At 52.7% G+C, this 22,702-nt stretch overlaps 1 protein-coding gene across 4 annotated transcripts in view; it reads left to right on the top strand.

Moving 5' to 3' along the window:
- NKAIN1 (sodium/potassium transporting ATPase interacting 1) overlaps positions 1–21,866 on the top strand; it is a 52,290-nt gene extending 30,424 nt beyond the window's left edge. The window contains exons 2-8 of one of the 4 annotated variants that reach the window (XM_084963664.1): positions 13,870–14,007; positions 14,593–14,747; positions 16,450–16,530; positions 18,049–18,246; positions 18,936–18,996; positions 19,669–19,750; positions 19,899–21,866. In XM_084963664.1, the coding sequence (XP_084819790.1) occupies positions 14,637–14,747; positions 16,450–16,530; positions 18,049–18,246; positions 18,936–18,996; positions 19,669–19,750; positions 19,899–19,908 (543 nt within the window). In that variant the 5' untranslated portion in view covers positions 13,870–14,007; positions 14,593–14,636 and the 3' untranslated portion in view covers positions 19,909–21,866. Of the gene's footprint in view, positions 1–13,869; positions 14,008–14,592; positions 14,748–16,449; positions 16,531–18,032; positions 18,247–18,935; positions 18,997–19,668; positions 19,751–19,898 lie in introns of those variants that run through there. The other 3 variants (XM_003127748.6, XM_084963665.1, XM_084963666.1) reach the window with 3 other exon arrangements.
- Positions 21,867–22,702: the final 836 nt, after the last annotated feature.

Here is a 22,702-nt window from a genome sequence, read left to right as displayed (position 1 = left end):
GCCACAGCAACAAGGGATCCAAGCCAAGTCTGCAACCTACCCTACCCCACAGCTCACGACACTGCCAGATCACAGACCCACTGAGCGAAGCCAAGGATCAAACCCGCATCCTCATGGATACTAGTCAGATTAGTATCTGCTGTGCCACCATGGGAAGTCCCTATGCTGGATCCTTTGACCCACTGTGCCTCCACACCAACCCGAACTGCTGCAGTCAGATTCAAAACTCATTGCACCATAGCTGGAACTCCCAAGGCCAAATTTAAATGTCTCCTCTGGAAATTCCCATTGTGGCGAAGTGAAAATGAATCCGACTAGTGTCTGTGTCTGTGAGGGCTTGGGTTTGATCCCTGGCCTCGCTCAGTGGGTCAAAGATCCCGCGTTGCCATGAGCTGTGGTGTAGGTTGCAGATGAGATCTGGATCCTGGCCTATGGCTGTGGTGTCGGCTGGCAGCTGGAGCTCTAATTCAAGCCCTAGCCTGGGAACTCCCATATGCCGCAGGTGCAGCCCTAAAAGGCAAAATATACATCACCTCCTCTGTAAACGCTCCTTTGACCTTCCAGGTGGTCTCAGGTTTCTTTCTCGTGACTGTCATTATTATTATTTTTTTTTTTTGTCTTTTGTCTTTTGTTGTTGTTGTTGTTGTTGTTGCTATTTCTTGGGCCGCTCCCGCGGCATATGGAGGAGGTTCCCAGGCTAGGGGTTGAATCGGAGCTGTAGCCACCAGCCTACGCCAGAGCCACAGCAACGCGGGATCCGAGCCGTGTCTGCGACCTACACCACAGCTCACGGCAACGCCGGATCGTTAACCCACTGAGCAAGGGCAGGGACCGAACCCGCGACCTCATGGTTCCTAGTCGGATTCGTTAACCACTGCGCCACGACGGGAACTCCTGTCATTATTTTAATAACAATAGTTCACATTTATGGAGCGCTTCCTGTGTCGCACACTCGACATACATTATCTCATTGAATTTACACAACTCCAGGAAGTATGGAGACTTGTTCTCCCCACTTTATAGATGGGGAGACTGAGGCTCATGTGGAAGATAAACCCAAGCAGTCTGTCTCCAGAGTGCCCTGAATTGCCTTGCGTGGTTTTCCAAAGGGAACACTGGAGTGGGTGTTACTGGGGCCCCTGCTCCCTGGCTGTGCACCAACCAGGCCAAAGCCCAGAGGCATTGTTGATGAAAGACCGAAGCTGGTAGCCAGCAGCTTCTAAACCATTTCCTGCCAGAACCCAGAAATTAAGCTGGGGAGCCTGGTGGGAGGAGCCTCCTGGGGAGGGCAGGCTCTGTGGGCTCCGACAGGTTTTTCTGGGCCCCACAGGCTGAAAGCAAAGTGCTCCAGGAGTGGAGATTGAGGGGTTGGAGGAGTGGGTAAGGCCTGGGCTTGGGCATGAAGCTAGAAGACCCCTCAGTCCTCAACATTGCTGTGATGTAAACACCTTGTGCCCATTCTACAGAGGAGGAGACTGAGTCACAGAGAGTCCCTGTCCTCAAGGACCTTCTCTGCATTGCCCATACCACCTCCCACTCTGGCGCTGTGTGTTTGGACCAGATGGTGGATGAGGAGTTAGGCGCCCCATGAGATGGAGGGACCCTTTGATTTTCAACTAACCCTGGTATCACCCTGGGGCCAGGGTTTATGCAAATTAATGTAGATGTATGCTAATTAGGCCACTACCAGGCCCATTGTTCTAATGGAGCTGCCGGCTCAGTGGTGTAGTGGGTTAGATCTGCCCAGAAGGGGCCTGAGGAGCCCCCCAGCAGGGGATGGGTCAGCAGTCACTGAGATGAAGGGGTGGGGTTGCCATGGAGACAGAGACCAAGCCTCATCCGCTGCTTCTTGACAGGTCCAGGGCTGGCCAGCCCAGCCCACTGAGACAGTCCTGGGCGCCTCTAACAGCTCCAAGCCTGGTCTCTGAGGGCTAATTACAAGGAAGGTAGTGACCAGCTGCTCTCTGGCTCCCCCAGACCCAGCTGAGTTAGGGGGCTGGGCCACAGGGGGAGGGTGTGAGGACAGACAGATGGCAGTCTGCGGGGGGCGGGGGGAGGGGCTGGGGCACAGGGAGCTGTCCTGAAGAGGAGGGCCAAGCAGTGAGGGCAGAGAGGTTAGCCTGGAGAGCAGAAGGCATGGAAGAGAAGGGCCCTAGAGGTGAGAGTGGCCCAGTCTCAGGGAAGCGCATGGTGAGAAAAGCAACTGGCGGAAGACTCAGCTTCGCCACGTGCCTGTGGGCAAGACCCTTCGCTTCCCAGAGCATCCATTTCCTCGTCTATCAGCAGGGGTAGGATTAAGAGATGTGACCACGGGGTTCCCGTAGTGGCTCAGCGGAAACGAACCAGAGCCATATCCATGAGGATGCAGGTTCCATCCCTGCCCTCGGTCAGTGGGTTAAGGATCCCGGTGTTGCCTCGAGCTGTGGTGTAGCTTGCAGACGTGGCTTGGATCCCGTGTGGCTGTGGCTGTGGCATAGGCTGGCACCTGTAGCTCCCATTCAGCCCCTAGTCTGGGAATCTCCATATGCAGCAGGTGTGGCCCTTAAAAAAAAAAAAAAAAAAAAAAAAGGGAGGAAAGCAGTGTGACCCAGGAGGTGTGGTATACAGTAGGTACTCAATAAATGACTCAATTCTAAGACCCACTGGGAGGGGGTTTAGTTTTCTGCTGGGAAAGAGCTTCCTCTCTCCTTGGTCCTCTCCCACTTTGCCTGCTCTCTGGCCTGGGGCAGATGTTCTGGTATCTGCACTGAGGAGGGAACAGGCCAGGAGGACAGGAACTGGCTCCTCTGTATCCACCACTGAGCTCTCAGCACTAATCCCACAAAATACACTCAAGAACTGTTTGTAGAATGAATGGACAGATGTGAAGTACTCAGAACAGCCTGGCACTCACAGAGGGTTAATAAACCTTAGCTATTACATGCCCGCCCGTGGGAGGCAGAGCTGGGGTGGCTCAGAAGAGGCCCTTTGATGCAGAGCAGCTCTGCCCCCACCTCCACTCTGTCCCTCCGTTTGCCCTTGACTGTCTCTGCAGAGATGCCTGGTGGGTGGGAAGAGCAGTGAGTATAGAGACAAGGACTCAGATCTTAGGTCTGCTACATCCTGAGTGACTTCAGGAGACTCAGCAACTGTTCTGAGCTTCCTCTATAAGAGGGGGACCTTCCTTTCAAGGTGGCCATACTAGGGCTATGGGGAGGGGACTGCCAGAACTTGGAGGAAGGGTGGTGATGGATCTGGGCTATGATGACCCGGGCAGAGCCTATGGACAGGCTGTACCAGGTATGGGCAGAACTTCCTTCTGGGTAAGAAGGGCCATTAGGCTCTCAGCAGAGGTCACAGGGCCCCAAGGCAAGTCCCCTTGCAGACAGGTGGGCTACAGCAACCACATGCCTAGATAGCAGCTTGGAGATACAGAGAACCCCAGTGTACAGATGAGAGCATTGAAGCCCCAAGGGGGAGACTTGCCCTGGGTCTCAAAGCACAGTCCCGTCAGAAGACCTCAGATCCCAAGTGCGCTTCCAACAGTCTAGCAATGTGTCAACACCACCTTAAAACGTTTCTTTTAACTTTTAAAAAATTATAGCCTTGTGGTGAAACATCTCAGAAATACAAGAGCGCGTGTATTTAAAAGGAAAAGCCTCACCCTTCCCATTCCCTAGAGAGAACTTCTTATGAGCATTTGTTGTGTGTTTCCCTGGCTCTTGATTCTGTATCTGCAGTCACACACATTTCATGTCTGTTTCTTTTTTTCTTTTAACGTAAATGAAATCATATTGCTGTGCAGCTTGTTTTTTTCACTTAACAGTGATGGCCTTGGCCATTTTCCAGCAGGATCCAGGCTGGGACAGAGAGGCAGAAGGGCTTCTGGAGCTCTGGGAGTACAAGAGAGAGAGAGTGATTTTGTGTGTGTGTGTGTGTGTGTGTGTGTGTGTGTGTGTGTGTGTGTGTGTGTGTGTGTGTGTTGGGGTAGAAAGGAGCCCCCACAGGTCACTAGGCACAATAGGTGGAAAACCAGGCAGAGAAGCCCCCATCATCAGTGCCCAGAGGACTGTGGTATCTGTATCTAGATTTAAGCCCTCCTAGGCAGAAGCCACCCCAGCTTGCTCATTGCCGTATACCCTGCACAGGGCCTGGCACATAGTAGGTGCTCAAGGAATATTTGTTCCGTGAATTGAGCCCCTTTTAGGCCCATCTTCCCTGACTGTGCCAGAGATTCCTTGGTCTCTGTGACTGTACTTCTTTTAATCTCTTACTGGGTATTTATTTCAATTCATGCTCAAATGACATGGACCCCAGATGGACTCTGGAGATAGGGACAGAACTCAGGGAGAGAGAGAAGACCCGCCCCCCTCCCCTGAGCCAAGTCACCGCCCCTCTCTGCTGTCAGTTGGCTCAACTCTCCGCTGAGAGGGTTGGCCCAGTGGATCTCCAGGGGTCCTTCCAGCTCTGCCGTCTGTGGCTTCAGTCCCACTACCTCATTTCACGGATGAGGGGCTGAGTCGAGTTTAATTTTGTCAGCTGCCTCAGAAATCCATTGGGAGAGGTGGGGGCTTGAGTTTGGGGATGTGGCAAGGGCTGTTACCATATCTTGAGCACCAACTGTGTACCAGGCACTGGGATAGCAGATTTGCATGTACTGTCTGAATCCCCAGGATATTTTCCCTGTGAAGAAACAGGCTGCTTAGAAAGGGGGAATAACTTGCCAAGGTCACAGAGTGAGTGCGGGGAGCAGGGGCGGTAACTGGGAATGAAACTTAGGTCTGCCTGACCTCCAATGGCGAGCTCTTCCCGCACTCAAGTCAGTAAAGGAGACAGTATCAGGCTTGATCAAACCGTTTTCTAGAAACTTCAAGGGCCCCTTCCATCATTCTCTGGACAACTCGACTTAGGTATCTAAGTCCCTTGGTGACATGGCTGGAATTTGGGACAGGGGAGTAGTTAACTTGCAGAACTGGCTGGCCGGGACTTGGGATAAGAGGCTTCTGATGTGTTCTGTGGTCCCAAGCCCATCCCCTTCCCACCCTCCCCCCAGCCTGCTCTCTGGGGCTAGGATGGGCCCATCTGCATTATTCATTTTCACCCCCCCACCCAAAACCCCCCACCTGGTGTTGGGCTCCTGGGGTTGGCGTCTAGACAGACAAGAGCATCCTACTGAGAACAGAGGCAGCCCTGACTCGGGGCTGAAGGTTCCCATGGCAACTGCATCCCCCTCAGCTGGCAGCTACCCGATAAATAAATAATCAGGGGTGGGGGTGGGGAGCTAAGGGCAGGGGGAGGGGCAGCAGGGGAGCCTTGTGGAAGCTTCACTCTGGAAAGAGGGGTGGGTTAAGCTGGGGGCTGGTCTTGCAATTGGCCAGGTGAGAGAAGATAGCAGGAGGAAAGCGGCCAGATGTGAGTTTCAGAAGATCAGAGAGCCAGGACTTGATGGCAGGCTGGGCATGGAGGCGAGGGAGCCCGAGGGAGACCAGGGCCTAAAGCTTAGCTTTCTAGCTTGTGCAGCTGTGGACACATCAGGGGCCCAAAGCACTGGAAATGGGCGAGGTTTGGGCATATTAAGTTCATGATGAACCATCTAGTGGCTACTCGGTTATAAAGGAGCCGAAGCTAGGGAGGACATGCATTTGCTGGGACACGTAGAGTGTGCAGAGGGGCTGGAATGTGCCCTGAAATGCTCTGACACTTAAGGGCCCGACTCGCGCAGGGAGGATGGGCTGCACAGGAATCAGGGGAGTGGCCAGGGAGGTGGAGAATGAGTGTGTGCCAGGCTTGGCTCTCACCACTGGAGATGTAGCTGCGCTGCTCTCATGGAGTTTGCCTTCTAATGCAGGAGACAGGAAAGAAGGAGTGCATAGGAGTTCCCGCTGTGGCACAACAGGATGGGTAGCTTCTCTGGAATGCTGGGATGCAGCTTCCATCCCTGGCCTGGCACAGTGGGTTAAGGGTCCAGTGTTGCCACAGCTTCAGAGTAGCTTGTGGCTTGGATTTGATCCCTGGCCCAGAGAACTCCATATGCTGTGGGGCAGCCAAAAAAGGGGAGTTCCCATCATGGCACAGCGTAAATGAATCCGACTAGCAACCATGAGGTTTCAGGTTCGATCCCTGGCCTCGCTCAGTGGATTAAGGACCTGGCGTTGTCGTGAGCTGTGGTGTAGGCTTGGATCCCGAGTTGCTGTGGCTGTGGTGTAGGCTGGCAGCTGTAGCTCCAATTAGACCCCCAGCCTGGGAACCTCCATATGCCACAGGGGCAGCCCTAAAAGGACAAAAGACAAAAATAAAGGGGGGAGGGAGAAGAAGTAGAAAGTCTGTTAGCCAATATAATTTTAAATAGTGCTGGCCAAGCAGGAGAGGTACCATGAGTGATACCCTTTTTGTTGATGAGAACACTGAGGCACAGAGAGGCTAAGTGATGTGCCCAAAGTTCTATAAAAACCAGAGGCATCAGGGAGTTCCCGCCATGGCACAGTGGTTAACAAATCCAACTAGGAACCATGAGGTTGCGGGTTTGGTCCCTGGCCTTGCTCAGTGGGTTAAGGATCCGGCGTTGCGGTGAGCTGTGTGTGGTGTAGGTCTCAGACGAGGCTTGGATCCCGCATTGCTGTGGATCTGGCGTAGGCTGGTGGCTACAGCTCCGATTCGACCCCTAGCCTGGGAACCTCCATAAGCCGCAGGAGCAGCCCTAGAAAAGGCAAAAAGACAAACAAACAAACAAAACCGGAGGCATCAGGTTTCTAACCCAGCTCTGCTCCAACCTTTGGACCAAGTTGTAGCAAATGGGTGGAGGAGTGAGTGGCAGAGCCGGTGTGGAGACCTTGAAACAGTTTTGGATATGAGAGCAAGTTGGGGGAGTTCTCTTGTGGCCCAGTGGGTTAGGGATCTGGCGTCAAATACTGGGGCTTGGGTCACTGCTGTGGCACGGGTTAGATCCCTGGCCTGGGAACTTCCACATGCCATGGGCATGGACAAAAAAGAGAGAGAGAGCAAGTTAGGATACATAAGGCATTAGCTGGGGCTTCAAATATGTATATATAGTCTTTTTAGGGCCGCACCTGCGGCCAATGGAAGTTCCCAGGCTAGGGGTTCAATCAGAGCTGTAGCCGCTGGTCTACACCAGAGCCACAGCAATGCCAGGTCCAAGCCACATCTGCGACCTACACCACAGCTCACAGCAACGCCGGATCCTTAACCCACTGAGCGAGGCCAGGGATCAAACCGGCAACCTCATGGTTCCCAGTAGGATTTGTTTCTGCTGTGCCATGACAGGAACTCCTGCATCAGGCCTTCCTAGAATGGATGATTCTGCATCTCCAGTGGCCCCAGTCTGCCCTGAGGATTGACTTTCTCCAGCAGCGCTGGGCTGCTTTGCGAGCACGAGGAAACTGTTAATTGGGTTTATCCAGGTGTGGGCTTTTCCTGGTGGACATAATGAAAACGCAGAGGAGGTTGAGAGTTTGGGTCACAGGCAAAGCTGATGTTGAAGCGAGGGGTCCTGTGATCCCAGCAGGCTGAGCTGGGGTGCGAAGTGGGGAATGGGGAGGGGGAGCGCTGGGGCTGGGGACGTCATCCTGAAGGGTGTTGGGAGGCAAGCTGAAGTGGTCCGAGAGGAGCTGGCCAGTTGGCGACTTTGGAGGCAGGACAGTTACAGGTGATGACAAGTCTAGAGGTGGCTGTGAATGAGAAAGAATGGAGGAAGAGTTGAGAGTCTGAAAGGTTGGGGTGCTGGAGGGGGTGGCCCCCAGATGTCAAAGCTGACCTAGATGATGTAGGTATCAAACTCAGGACAAGGAGTTCCTGCTGTGGCACAGTGGGATCAGAATGGGCGATGTCTCTGGGGCTCTGGGAGTCATGTTTGATCCCTGGCCCCCGTAATGGGTTAAGGATCCAGCGTTGGATCTGGTCCCTGGCCTCGGGAATTCCATATGCCTCGGGGAGGCTAAAACAAAACAAAAAAGCAAAAAAGCCTTCCATTTGGGAGTTCCCATTGTGTCTCAGTGGGTTAAGAACTTGACATAGTGTCCATGAGGATGTGGATTTGATCTCTGGCCTCAGAGGTTGAGGGTCTGGCATTGCAGGAAGCTATGGCGTGGGTTGCAGATGCGGCTTAGATCCGGTGTTGCCGTGGCAGTGGTGTAGACCGCAGCTGCCGCTCGGATTTGACTCCTAGCCTAGGAACTTCCATATGCCACAGGTGCAGCCTTAAAAAAATTTATTTTTAAAAGAAGAAGGGGTGAGACCCAGAGGCCAGTGGATGGCGAGACCACAGACTCATGCTGTTCTACAGGCAGTTTCAGGACCCCAGAGGATACCAACCCCACCTTTGGACCTGAGGAACATGGGACAAGAGAAGAGAATCAGTAACTGAGAAGACTGCGGAGAAAGCAGCCTCTTTGGGTGCCACTGTAAGGGGTGGGGGCGCCTCTCAGGGGAGGTGCTGAGGCCAGGGAGACACTTGCTGATGTGGAAGGGCTGGTGCAAGGGGCCAGGGGAGGGCTGGGTCAAAGGACGGGACGGCGTGTTGTGGATCAAGGACAGAGAGGGCTTAACGGGCAGGAAAGTGGGACTTCCTCTGTGGGCGCTGACAGATCTGAACAGGACTGTGAGGCTTGGGGGACTGGATCTATGTGTCCCTCTGGGACTACAGCCAGGGGACTCGTCCTGCTTCTCTGGAGTGCTGTGTGACCAGGGAGTTGGTGGCCCAGAGGCCCTAGGGATTACCCTAGGCTCTCTGGGCTGCATTGATGACAGTGACTTGACTAGATCTGTGCTCTAGAAAAAGCACTCAGGGAGTTCCCTTCCTGGCTCAGTGGTTAACAAACCCAACTAGGTTCCATGAGGATGTGGGTTTGATCCCTGGCCTCGTTCAGTAGGTTAAAGATCCAGCATTGCCATGAGCTGTGATGTAGGTTGCAGACATGGCTCAGATTCTGTGTGGCTTGGCTGTGCTGTAGGCTAGCAGCTGTAGCTCTGATTCAGTCCCTAGCCTGGGAACGTCCATATGCTGTGGGTGTGGCCCTAAAAAGCAAAAAAAAAAAAAGAAAAAGAAAAAGTGCTCAGCAGGGATGGTAGCCAGCCCCTCCTTCTATCAGGAGATCAGGCGGGAGGCTGCATCTGCTGCCCACAGAAGCTTCTGTGCTGCCCACTTTGGAGGGAAACTTAAGAAGTAAGCTTGAGGAGTTCCCGTCGTGGCGCAGTGGTTAACAAATCTGACTAGGAGCCATGAGGTTGCGGGTTCGATCCCTGGCCTTGCTCAGTGGGTTAAGGATCCAGCATTGTGGGGAGCTGTGTGTTGTGTAGGTCAAGGACGCGGCTCGGATCCCCCGTTGCGGTGGCTACGGCTCCGATTCGACCCCTAGCCTGGGAACCTCCATGTGCCGCGGGAAGCGGCCCTAGAAAAGGCAAAAAGACAAAAAAAAAAAGTCAGCTTGATCTGGCTTGTGGACTGACTAGGGAAAAATATCCCCAAAGTTGCTTTTTCCTCCTCAGTGCACTTGAACTTTCTGCAAAGGAGTAGGTTGCACTTATCTCTGCACAAGTCCTCCCATCAAAGTGAGAGAGACACTCCAAGGTCAGTTATGATTTGCAACCACCGCCGCTCTCAGCTGATTGTTTCTAAGCCATTGCAACCAGATGGGGAAGCTATTTCTCCTATTTTTTGTTCTTATCTTTGTTTATTAGTGGCATATCACTGCTGCACAAGCAGGAGTTCTGGAATTTGGCTTGGTTTTCTAATGAAAAACAACAACTTTAGGAAGTTCCATGGTGGCTTAACAGGTTAAGGACCTGGTGTTGCCACTGCTGTGGCACAGGTTTGATGCCTGGCCTGGGAACTTCTGCATGCCATGGGCTCGGCCAAAGAAAAAAAAGAAAGAATAAAATCCCAACAACTTTAGGAGTTCCCTTGTGGCTCAGTGTGTTAAGGATCTGGCATTGTCATTGTGAGGCTCGGGTCACTGCTGTGTCATGTGTTTGATCCCTGGCCCAGGAACTTCCACATGCCATGGGTGTGGCCAAAAACATTAGAATTGAGATTACAATTATTTTTACTTTTTAAGGCCTCACCTTCAGCATATGGATGTTCCCAGGCTAGGGAACTTCCTGGGAAGTCTAGGGGTCAAATTGAAGCTTGCAGCTGCTGGCCACTTCCACAGCCACAGCAACACTGATTCGAGCCACATCTGCGACCTATGCTGCAGCTTGCAGCCATGCTGGGTCCTTAACCCACTGAGTGAGGCCAGAGCTTGAACCCGAATCCTCTTGGATACTTGTTGGGTTCTTAACCCGCTGAGCCACAAGGGGAACTCTGAGGATTATTTATAACACACTGAATCTCAAAATTGTCTATCTATCTATTTGTTTAAATCAATCTCTGCAGTCACCATTGAAGGGAAAGGCAGCATCATTCAGGCCTGGGTTATAGCACTGATCACAGTGGTTTGTAACTGTCCGATTTTCCATCTGTCTCCTCCTAGGCTCTGAATTCCCAAAAGGCAGGGGTGCCAGCACAGGGCCTGACACAGACTAAATGTCCTGTGAATAAATAAATGATTGGCCCAGGATGGATATGAGGGCATGTCAGATGGTAGATGGATGGATAAATGGATATGGATGGGGTTTTGATGAATGAGTGGGTGAGTGTTGGATGGGAGGCTGGAGGGATGGCTGAAAGTGACATGACCAGCTAGTCTTCCATATTCAGTGCAAAGAGAGATCCCTTCGGACCAGTCAGAAGGTCTTCCTAGGAAAGGAGAAAATTGTGCTATATTTTAAAAACTGAGGAATTCCTGCTGTGGCGCAGTGGAAATGAATCTGACTAGTATCCGTGAGGGATGCAGGTTCAATCCCTGGCCTCGCTCAGTGGGTTGAGGATCCGGCATTGCTGTGAGCGATGGTGTAGTTGCGATGCAGCTAGGATCCCACGTTGCTGGGCTGTGGTGTAGGCTGGCCGCTGTGGCTCCAGTTCGGCCCCTAGCCTGGAACTTCCATATGCCGAAGGCGCAGCCCTAAAAAACAAAGAAAAAGAAAGAAAAGAGAGGAAAAAAAAAGAAAACTGAGGAGGACTTGGATATAGGAAAAGGGCAATGATGGTGGAACCCCAACTTGAGGGCAGGAACTGAGGGAATAAAGGATTGAGCCAGATCCTAGCAGCCTTCAAAGCCAAACTTAGAAGCTCTGACTGTTAGGTCTTCTACTAATTAACCACCATATATTAATTCTAATTATTAGTTTATGTGATGTCTCCGTATCCTCACCACAGCTTCTCTCAGGAGGGATTTATCTTCCCCATTTATAATTAAAGAACTAGGCTCAGAAAGGGAAAGTAATTTGCCATGAGTCACACAGCAGAACTGCAATTTGAACCTGAGCTTTAGTAACTCCATTGCTGCTCACTCTATCAATGAGGTCCCTAAGGACATAGGATTGTTGAGCAAGGGCTGCACTGGGAGTGATGTCAGGTTTAGATAAAGGTGCCCTGGCAGGGTGTCTCCCCAGCTACAGTATAAGCCTGTGTGACTTTGTCACAACCTCCTTGCCAGGACCACACGCCAGCTGAGTTAAGAGCATCCAGCTGGACCCCAAACTACCAGGGCTTCCTAAGACCCAGCCGAGTCAGGGTGGAAAGGAGAACCAAAGTGCGGCAGGAGCTTTTGGGAGGGGCAGCAGCCTGGGGAGTTTCTCTCCCAAGATCAGCAGGGTCACTGGAAACCAGAAGGGCCCTTAGAGGTCTTATAGCCTGACCTCTACATATGGAAGAGGAGCCCAAGACCCAACAGGGAAGGTAGCCTGGAACAAGGAAACCAGGAATCAGTGTCAGACTCTCAACCAGAACCCACACGTCTTAACTCCTGAGCCAGTGCCAACTGGGAAAGGCTGTGCGCTGGTGCCAAGATGGGACAGGAGGCAGTGAAAGGCAGGATGGCTGCCTAGCTCCGTCACCAGCCTGCTGTGTGACCTTGGGAAAGTCACTTCTCCTCTCTGAGCTTCCTGGTCTCTTTCTTCTGAGATAATGATTTCAGCGGCACCTTTTTGCCAAGGAGCATGCAGTGAGAGATGAACTTGGAAAACTCGTTACAATCTTCAGAGCCCTGGGAAGGGGAGTCACCAGCAAGAGGCAGGCTGGTGCCAGGTGGGGTGGGTACCAGGGTTGGGCCTGCTGCTTCCTGGGTCTCTGCCCAAGCTTTGCCATCTGTGTGGCAGCTTTAGCTCCACTTCCTCCTGCCTCCCTGCCAGGAAAAAGGTTTCTGGGATCTTCTGTGTGTGTGTGTGTGTGTGTGTGTGTGTCTTTTTGCCTTTTCTAGGGCCGCTCCCACAGCACATGGAGGTTCCCAGTCGGAGCTGCAGCCGCTTGCCTACGCCAGAGCCACAGCAACTCGAGCCAAGTCTGCAACCCACACCACAGCTCACGGCAATGCCGGATCCTTAAGCCACTGAGCAAGGTCAGGGATCGAACCCACAACCTCGTGGTTCCTAGTCGGATTCATTAACCACTGCGCCACGACGGGAACTCCTGGGGTCTTCTTACTTTATGAGGATCTTCTTTCTCCCTCTTTAGCCAGACACGCTTATCTCCCCTTCCGTCTTAGGCAGGATACTCAGGTGCAAGTGACAGAAATCAGCGGTACAAGAAAGGAGAGTTCATTTGCGGCATGGCTAGATCCTCAGACCCAGAATGATGTCTCCCAGACACTGCCTTTGCTTGTTCACGCGTCCCCCCTCACTCTCTGTCCCTTAGCTTTGGCTTCCTCCTCAAGCCGGCTCTCTCCCCCTCCCTCCCCAGTGGTGGCAAAGACAGCCGCCAACAGCTGTCAGCTGACACTATACCTGACCAGGTATCCTGGCAGATGGAGAGTATCTCTGTCCCCAAGCTCTGGCAAATACCCAGGGTGACTCTCAGGAGCAGGCCCAGAGTGAGTGCCATCCCTGAACAGATATCACCATGTTGGTTATTTGGTTAGCTCTTCGTCACAAACCCACTGTGGGAAGTAGAAGTGGCCTCAGCCCCCACCCAAGCCACGTGGACTTGAGATAGGTTTCTGTGTCCAGAACAAAGAGATAGGTTCTGTCAACAGAGAAAGGAATATGGGATGGTCAATAGCAATTGGTATCCTTGGAGTTCCCACTGTGGCACAGCAGGTTAAGAACCTGGAGCTGCTGCAGCTATGGCATAGATCACAGCAGTGGCTCAGATTCGATCCCTGGCCAGGGAAATTACCTATGCCTCTGGTGCAGGGGAGGGGGCAAAACAACCAAAAAACAATTGGTATCCTTGGCACCTTTGTTCCTAACTGTATCAGCTGAAAGATTGAACCAGGGGCTCCTGGAAAGGGAATGTGTTGATTGCATCCTATATCAGTTAGCTTTTGCTGTGTAACGAATTCCTCCAAAACAGAAGTTTAAAACAACCATTTGGGGAGTTCCCATTGTGGCTCAGCAGAAACAAATCTGACTAGTATCCAAGAGATTGTGGATCGATCCCTGGCCTTGCTCAGTGGGTCAGGGATCCAGTGGTGCCGTGAGCTGTGGCAACTGCCCCCCCAGACGCTCAGTCCATGTGGCTTGGGTGGGGCAGTCTGGATCTTGAATCTACTAGCTGAGACCCAATGCCCTGAGAAGTTGGGGAGGCTTCTTGGTGGGGAGGAAGGTGTTCTGAGCCCTAGCTCCCATGACCCTTTAGCCCATCCCAAAGTCACGGTCAGGGCTGCATTCCCCCTCATCCTCACAGACTTGTCCTCACCTCTCAGCACCCCCTTGGTACTGTGGGGCTGGGAGGGCTCTGAGACTTGTGTATCACCAGCCCGTGGTGCCTCATCACCATGGTAACCGGTGTCACCACAAGGTCAAGGAGGAGTCCCAGTCCTCTGCTCTTTCCCACAGGTGGCTGCGCTGGAGCGGCAGATCTTTGACTTCCTGGGCTACCAGTGGGCTCCGATCCTAGCCAACTTCCTGCACATCATGGCAGTTATCCTGGGCATCTTTGGCACCGTGCAGTACCGCTCCCGGTACCTCATTCTGGTATGACTCACTTGGCCCCTGCCCAAGCCAACCCCCTCTTCTCACCCCCATCCATTCCCCCTCCATCTCCAGGCAGAGCTTCCCTAAACCCCGGGTACCCAGACCCCTGCCTCTGTCTTGACTCCAGCCTGGCTGGTGATGTGGATGTTCAAATCCCAGTGCTTCTTTTCTAAGTGGAGACGAGATTAATATTTTTCCTAAAGAATTACCTAGAGGAGTTCCCACTGTGGCACAGCAGAAACGAATCTGACTAGGAACCATGAGATTGCAGGTTCGATCCCTGGCCTCGCTCAGTGAGTTAAGGATCTGGGGTTGCTGTGAGCTGTGGTATAGGTCACAGACATGGCTCAGATCCTGCGTTGCTGTGGCTGTGGTGTAGGCCAGCAGCTGTAGCTCCAATTGGATCCCTAGCCTGTGAACCGCCATATGCCTCGGGCGCAGCCCTAAGAAAGCAAAAAAAAAAAAAAAAAAAAAAAAGAATTACCTAGAGAAAAATCCAAATATTAGCAAGCTATATTATTGAGTGCCTACCACGTGCCAGGCACGTGAGAAGAGTTTCACCTGCTTTCCTTATCTTTACAACAGCCCTGAGAGGTGTATCTTACCATCTCCACTGTCCAGATGAAGAAATGAGGCTCAGAAAGGTGATGACGCTTCGTAAAGTCACACAGCTAACAAGTGGCAGGATTAGAGCACCACGTCCAGAGCAAAGGCTCCTGCTGCATCCCCACGCTGCCCCAGTAAGCCCGTGGGAGGGATAGAGTGTCTCGTTTGGTTTCTCAGGTTGCTTAGGAAGGCTTGCCTTCTGTCCCTTGATGTGCATCAAGAATGTGGGCTGGGAGTTCCCATCATGGCTTGGTGGTAATGAACCTGAGTGGTATCCATGGGAATGCGGGTTCGATCCTTGGCCTGATTCAGTGGGTTAGGGATCCAGCATTGCTGTGAGCTGTGGTGTAGGTCGCAGACCCAGCTTGGATCCCAAGTTGCTGTGGCTTTGACCGCTGGCCTGGGGGCTTCCATGTGGCGAAGGTGTGACCCTAAAAAAGATGGAATAAAAGGAGTTCCCGTCGTGGTGCAGTGGTTAACGAATCTGATGAGGAACCGTGAGGTTTTAGGTTCAATCTCTGGCCTCGCTCAGTGGGAGGATCCGGTGTTGCCATGAGCTATGGTGTAGGTCACAGACATGGCTTGGATCCTGTGTTGCTGTGGCTCTGGCGTAGGTCAGCAGCTACAGCTCTGATTAGACCCCCTAGCCTGGAAACCTCCATATGTTGTGGGAGCGGCCCTAGAAAAGGCAAAAAGACAAAAATAAAATAGAATAAAATAACGTGGGCTAGAGTGGCTAGTGAAGCCAGTGCCTCCTGTGCCCCAATCCCAGGAGTGCACTGTGTGCCTAGCTCTCTCCTCCTACTTCCTCTTTCCAAGCCCCAGTCCTTGATGATGATCAAACTACCAGTTTCAATTAGTCTCAGCCTTGTCCCCTGCTCTTTCTCAGTGACCCATTCACACACCTCTCTTGAAGGAAAAGGCTTTCAGTAGATTTGCTACATAAATGTTTGACACCCACAATAGCAATGACTCGTAATGTCATGCCACTCCCCTGAGCCCACTCACACTCATTCTAGGGCTTCTTTCCACATCCCACAGGCTCAGTTCCAGAAGCCAAGTGAACAGGGCTTCCAAATCTCTCCCTTAACAAGATGAGAGGACCCTTCTTTCCAGTGCTCAGGAAAGACCCCAGCACCCCTGTAAACAACACCGCCTGCCAGGTGGCTGCCCCTGGAATTGTAGGCAGAGGATGGGGTTGGAAATATGCAGCTCCTGTCTCGTTCTTTGCCATGGGTAGGATGTCATCTGGTGTCTGTTTTTCTCTGCAGAATGGATAGGATTAGCTACCAGAGGACTTGGGTTCACATGCCAGCCTTACTCCTTCCTAGCTGTGTGATCTTGGAAAATGTAACCCTCTCTGAGCCTTAACTTAGTTATCTTTAAAGAGAAATACGGTGCCCTCCCTGCAGGGTTGTTGTAAGGACAACTGTGTTGTAATGATTTGTAGAGGTTCCATTGTGACCCAGCAGGTTACAAACCCGACTGGTATCCATGAGGATTCAGGTTCGACCCCTGGCATCACTCAGCAGGTGAAATATCCCACATTGCCATGAGCTGCAGTGTAGATCACAGATGTGGCTAGAATCTTGCATTGCTGTGGCTGTGGCATAGGCCGGCAGCTGTGCATCTCCAGTTGGACCCCTAGCCTGGGAACTTCCATATGCCACACGTGTGGCCCTAAAAAGACAGGTGCATATGGAAAGAAAATTGATTTGTAAGCTCTCTGAGTGAGGCATTGTCATAATTTCCCCTGCAAAGGTCTCCTCAGCATATTGATACACCCCCACCCCACTCCCCCACGCCCCACCCTGATCCCACCTCTGCTTTCCCCAGTACGCAGCCTGGCTGGTGCTCTGGGTTGGCTGGAATGCGTTTATCATCTGCTTCTACTTGGAGGTTGGACAGCTGTCCCAGGTAAGCCTCAGGCCTGGCAGTGCCAGAGGGCACAGCCTGACCTTCCCCATCCCCCACCCCCCAGGCTCCTTGGGGTGGGTCTGGGCATCATCTCTTGAAGAGACCACCCTCTACACATTCAAATCATCTGTGCTCCCCACCCGCATCCCTGTGTTTTTGTACACCTCCTCTGTACTTCTCAAAAACAAATGATGGAGGGAGTTCCCGTCGTGGCTCAGTGGTTAACGAACCCGACTAGCATTCATGAGGCCTCGGGTTCAATCCCTGGCCTCACAGAATGGGTTGAGGATCCAGCGCTGCCGTGAGCTGTGGTGTAGGCTGCAGATGCGGCTCAGATCCCGCCTGGCTGTGGCGTAGGCCGGCAGCTACAGCTCCGATTGGACCCCTAGCCTGGGAACCTCCGTATGCCACAGGTACATCCCTAAAAAGATAAAAAAAAAAAAAAAAAAAAAGATGGAGCAGATGAGGTTGAAGGGCAGTCTGTGTGAAAATGGATTAGGGTCCCAGTTGACCCCAATCTCAGTAAAAACCAGCAATATGTGGTGGACAAGAACCGTGTTCAGTGCAAAAGAGTGAAAAAGGATGTGCTTTGTACGGCTGCTTAGTCAAAGATGTGAGTCCAATTCTGATCGATACTTTTTCAGAGGAAAGGAGACTAGATAGAGTTTGTTCTGGGAAAATGGAACAGACCCTGGAGAACTGCTGAAGAAAGCGGGAGTGTTGAGCTTGGAGAAGAGCAAGTCCAGAGGGCACAACTTCTATTTTTAGATGTAAAGGAGGCAAGATATATGAAAGAGAGCCCTGGCTTTGTACTTCTGCTAGATTTAAATCCCAGCTTGAACCATTTCCTAGCCGTGTGACCCTGGGCTGGTGGCTTACCCTCTCTGAGCTTCAGTTTCCTTATCTAGCAAGTGCAGTTGATAGAAATCCCAATTTCATGTGGTTGCTGAAGGGATGAAAGGAGATCTCACATCTCAGTGCTTGGCACCTGGTCAGCATGCCGTGAAGATTTGTGGATGGACCACATGAGTGAATGGATTGATGAACACGGTAAATGCACATGTGGGTGAGAACCTCTGATCTGGGCCAGCCCATTCTCCATTTCAAAAGGGGAGACCAAGGACTATAAAGAGAGGAGAGGTTTGCCCAGGGTCACACACAGAGAGAAGCGGAGAGGCTAAATAGGCTATGAAGGGGGTCTGTATTATTGAGGTTTTCAATAGCTGGAAAATTGGAAACGGTCACAGTTAATGCCCCTTCCAGCCCTGAAATTCTAGGGCTCCTGTGGGTCCCGCTTCCATCTGCGATGAGGCCCGCATGGTCATCAAGCGCCGCCTACTGGCCAAACATAAACTTGCAGATACAGACTTCATACCCTTTCCTTTCCAAGACAGGAAAGGAAGCTGTTACAACCACCTGGGTGTGAGGTAGACTTTATGTAAAGTCTCCTAGAGCCAGGGGAGGATTCCCCTTCCCCCTCCCCACCCAGCTCAGTATCCTAGGCCCCTCTGCCCCCAGGACCGGGACTTCATCATGACCTTCAACACATCCCTGCACCGCTCCTGGTGGATGGAGAATGGGCCAGGCTGCCTGGTGACACCTGTCTTGAACTCCCGTCTGGCCCTGGAAGACCACCATGTCATCTCGGTCACCGGCTGCCTGCTTGACTATCCCTACATCGAAGCACTTAGCAGTGCCCTGCAGATCTTCCTGGCCGTGAGTTCTCCTGTCTCTTAATTGATGCACCCCCAGAGGTGGAGGGCACCCCCACCCCTTTGTTTAGCCCTTGTTAAGAAGGACGACCCTCCTGTGCTTCGTCCTGGCTCTGTTTCTGTGTCTTGTACCACCTTCCTTCACTTCAGGAAGTGAGCAGCTTTAATGAATAGGATGAGGCATCCGACGTGAGTCAATCCTGAGTTTAAATCTCCAACATACCTGCTGCGTGACCTTGGACAAGTCACTGACTTTCTCCAAGCTTGATTCCTTACTCTCTAAAAGGAATGATAATATCAACCTCATAGAGTTGTGAGAAGAAATTAAAAATGACTCCAAGATAGTAATTTCCATTTCTAGGAGGGCCAGTTGTGTCCGAGGCACTTTACACACACAAAGTCACATAATCCTCTTTCTTCTTAACAAGCCAGTAAGGTATTGCCCAGGTCCAACTGGGGAAACTGAGGCTCAAAAAGGTAAAATACTTACTTGTACAGAGTGACACTCCCAGAACGGAGAATGGAACCAGGTGTCTTAAGTTTCAGGCACAGTCATTTAACGTGAAGTTGCTATGGGTTTGCCTTCCCCCTAGCACACACATCCCTCCAGGAGGGGTGGGCGGGCCAGGCAGAGGGTGAAGAAAGAGCCTCCCTCTCCTCCTCCCCTCCGTGACGCTCTGTGTCCTCCCCCAGCTGTTCGGCTTCGTGTTTGCCTGCTACGTGAGCAAAGTATTCCTGGAGGAGGAGGACAGCTGTGAGTGCGGGGCCCATAGGGAAGTGGGAAAACCTGGCCGGGGCCCATAGGGAAGTGGGAAAACCTGGCCTGGCCGCGCGCCACCCCACGCCGTCAGCACCCTGGACAGGGGCCCGAGCAGGAGGGAGCACTGGGTCAGTTAAGGAGCCCCTCTTGGGGCTGGAGAAGAAGAGGCGCAGGGTGGCTAGGGATCTGCATAGCCAGCCCATTTTGGGCTGTGGTCCAGACGTCCAGGTGCCCAGTCCAAGGCCCCAGCGTCGCTCCCCCTACCCGTCCCTCTTAGGCCGCGTCCCTTGGAAGGGCTCCGCAGCCCTACCCCTGTTAAGCGCCGCCCATTCTCAGTTCGTCCCACCCCCAACCCCCGGGAGGTCTTGCCTACCCCCCCAACCCCCACCCCACCCCCTCCCCGCCAGCCTCCCTCCTGTCTCTCGCCGTCTCCACCCCGAGCCTTCTCCCTTAGAGCGCCGTCCCCCTCCACCATCCACACCCTTACCCCCTGTCCCCCAGCTGTCTCGGGCTTTGGCTCACGCATCGGGATACTGCAGCAAAGCCCAATCCCTCAGGCCCAGTACGGGGTCTGGCCCTAAGATTCCTCCCTTTCAGAACCCAGCCTCCCATAACTTGCCCTCCCGCAGACCCATTTCTAACCACGTGCCATCTCCCCTTCCGCAGTTGACTTCATCGGCGGTTTTGATTCCTACGGATACCAGGCGCCGCAGAAGACTTCGCATTTACAACTGCAGCCTCTGTACACGTGGGTCATGGCGCAGAGCAGGGTGGGGTGGAAAGTCCCGGGCGTTAGTGTAGGAGAAAGAAGAGCACGGAGGAGCCGGGAGGAAGCCAGATCTCTCCGCCTCAATACTTGGGGGTCCACTTCCCTAACCTGCTTTTTTTTCCGGCAGGTCCGGGTAGCTTCTGCCCGGCGCCCACCCCCGCGGCTAGACTGACGCGGCTGCCTCGAGCTCCCGCCAAGATTGCAGGCGCGCCCCCTGGCGGCTTTCTGACCAGACTGCAGCCTGCATCGGCTCGATCAGGGTCTGAAGTGGACTTGGACTTGACCCTTAGAAACCTGGACTCAAGGGGTGGGGCGGGGCGGGGAGGGGCGGGGGAGGGGGATCGCGGAGTTTGTATTTTTTTTATCTCAGCCTTGGCTTGTGCTAGAGCCTCCCTTCCTTCTCCAGCCTCTCCCTTTCACCCTTCACCCAGCATCCTGTCCCCTGTCCAGAGAGAAAGGGCAGGACAGACGCACCCCATCTCACCACACTCATTCACCAGCCCTGGGGAAAGTTACTGTGAACTAGGAGCAGGAGTCCTGGGCTCTAATCACAGCTCCATCACTCTCTGTGTGATAACTGGCAAGGCCCTTGCCCTCTGGGCCTCAGTTTCCCACCTCAATTAAAATAATCCCTGAGTACACAGAGCTCTTTCTAGCCTTTTCATTTGATTCTCAACTCCGTGGACAATATTGGGATTTTACTGTAATCTCCATTTTGCAGATAGGGAAACTGAGGCCCAGAGATGTAAAGTGATTTGCTTAAAGCCACAGAGCTAGACTTTTGTTGGAGGCAGGCCTTGAACGCAGGGTGTGATTTGTAGTTTCAGACTCCAAAACCCGGTGTCTGGTCTCTGAATTCCATCTCCAAGCTCCCTTGCAGCATGGACACTCTAGAACCCATTCGATATTACGCTTCCATACCACTGCCACAACTTGCCCACGCCTCTCTTAAAGCAATATACCTGTTCTCCTGTTGGGAATGGGCTGGATGGATCCTAGAGCCCTGAATTCAGCCTGACCCACAGGGAAGCCTTCTTAGACTCAGTCCCTGTCCACCCTTGGCAAAACCTTCAACCTCTCTAGCAAGGGGGGGAGGGCACAACTCAGTCACCGCCCCCCCCCTTCCAGGTCCCTGAGGCTGCTGCACCCATGATTCCCCACCCCCAGCAATTCCACCAACCCCTGACAGCTCCAGCCACTTTACCACTTGGAAGACCTGTGGTTCCAGAGTGGAAAAGGGCACCAGTGTTCAAAGATCACTAGAGTTCATGATCATGCCAGTTTCCAGAAACAACCTCTGTCAAGCCCAGAATTTGTTCCGAAGAGGCAGAATGGGGGTGTGGGTCACAGTGGGGAGGGGGCTCTGGAGGGCCAGCACCCTTCCTTAAGAACAAGTAGAGACGAGAACTCTTTCTTCCCACCTCCCTCCTCAGACACCCCCAAGGACCCTGCATCCTGTGCACTGGCTGGTGCATCTGAGGACAGGAAGGTGTGGCCTCAGCTTCCGGTCTGTGAACCAGGAGTGGCCCCGGCTTAGGAAGGACGGTGGGAGGCACAGGGTCCCAGCGGGAATTGCGGACGCTTTGCACCCCTGAGCCCATCAATGGGGACCATTCCATGCTCCCCCCCTCGGATCTAGCCTTCCCTCCCATCCAAGGCTAAAATATCCTGAACTAAGACCTCACCCCACCATCCATCCCATCTGCAGGTCTGTGCCAAAGAGCCAATCCCAGGAGTTCCTCTGGTCGCTGCAGAGACCGAGGTCCTGGAAGGTTGGCCCGGTTGGCTGATGGGCACAGCCCCAAAGGGCGACAATTCCCTTCAGATCTGGCTGCTGCCCTGCCCCTGGGCCAACTCCTGCCTCCAGTCCTCTTTTCTCCCATCCCAGCCAGCTGTCATCTCTTCCCACCCCCCACCCCCCAGTCCCCTTTTTACTCAACGGGTTTAGCCACTGGTGCTTTGAAGCCTTTTGTTTTTATAAGACGGTTTTTTCAAGGAGACCAAGTTTTCTTCCCACTGGGACCTTGCAAAGCAGGGAGTTGTCCCCTGGTTTCTGTGCAGGTGGGTTGATTAAAGATGGTGTTTTCTTCTCTTTCTTCCTGTCCTCCTGCCCCATGACTTGACAGGCTCTTCTAAGGGAGAAGTCTCTGCAGGAAGGGTGGGCAGAGGTTTGGAATTTACATCACTGTCATTGTCAGACATTCCTGGGGCACTGGCCCGTGCCTTTGGCTGACTGTATAGCTTTAGATGAGTTCTCCCTCTTTTTCCTCATCCATAAAAGGCAGAGAGGGGACTAAATCAGGGGCTACCCAAACCTGGCTTCAGAATCCCTTAGAGAGCTTTCTATTTATTTTTCTGATTAGGTGCATTTGAAGTTGATGCATTCAAATCCTTTACATCCTGGCTCTGCCTTCTTCCTGACAATTCAGTTCCTAGCCTGGAATAAGCTGGCAGACAGGGCTTCAGACACAGATTGCTGCATCCCAGTTGGGACATCGTGGATCCTTTTCTGGCAGTACAATCTGAATCAGGGGCTTTTTGTTTTGTTTTGTTTTGTTTTGTTTTAGGGCCATACCCACGGCAAATGGAAGTTCAGGCTAGGGGTCTGATAGGAGCTACAGCTGCCAGCCTACGCCACAGCCTCAGCAACACCAGATCCGAGCCGCGTCTGCAATGCCAGATCCTTAACCCACTGAGCAAGGCCAGGGATCGAAGGTGCAACCTCATGGTTCCCAGTCGGATTCATTTCCGCTGCACCACAACGGGAACTCCTGAATCAGTATTTTGAATGACCAAATTTTGTTTATTTTTGTGAATAGGTAATAAAGATTAAAAAAAAAAAAAACAGGGTATATGGTACAGGATTCAGAAAGTTGCAGCGGGATACTCACTCTTCAACTCCCTGCTTATTTCACCTAAATCTGAATCTTG

The sequence above is a fragment of the Sus scrofa genome, chromosome 6, assembly GCF_054392235.1.
Source record: "Sus scrofa isolate SSC_HxYL_T2T_F1_AM1 chromosome 6, Sscrofa_HxYL_maternal_Yorkshire_Landrace_v2.0, whole genome shotgun sequence".
In the NCBI taxonomy this organism is placed as follows: Eukaryota; Metazoa; Chordata; class Mammalia; order Artiodactyla; family Suidae; genus Sus; species Sus scrofa.
This window is presented reverse-complemented; position numbering and strand designations above follow the sequence as displayed.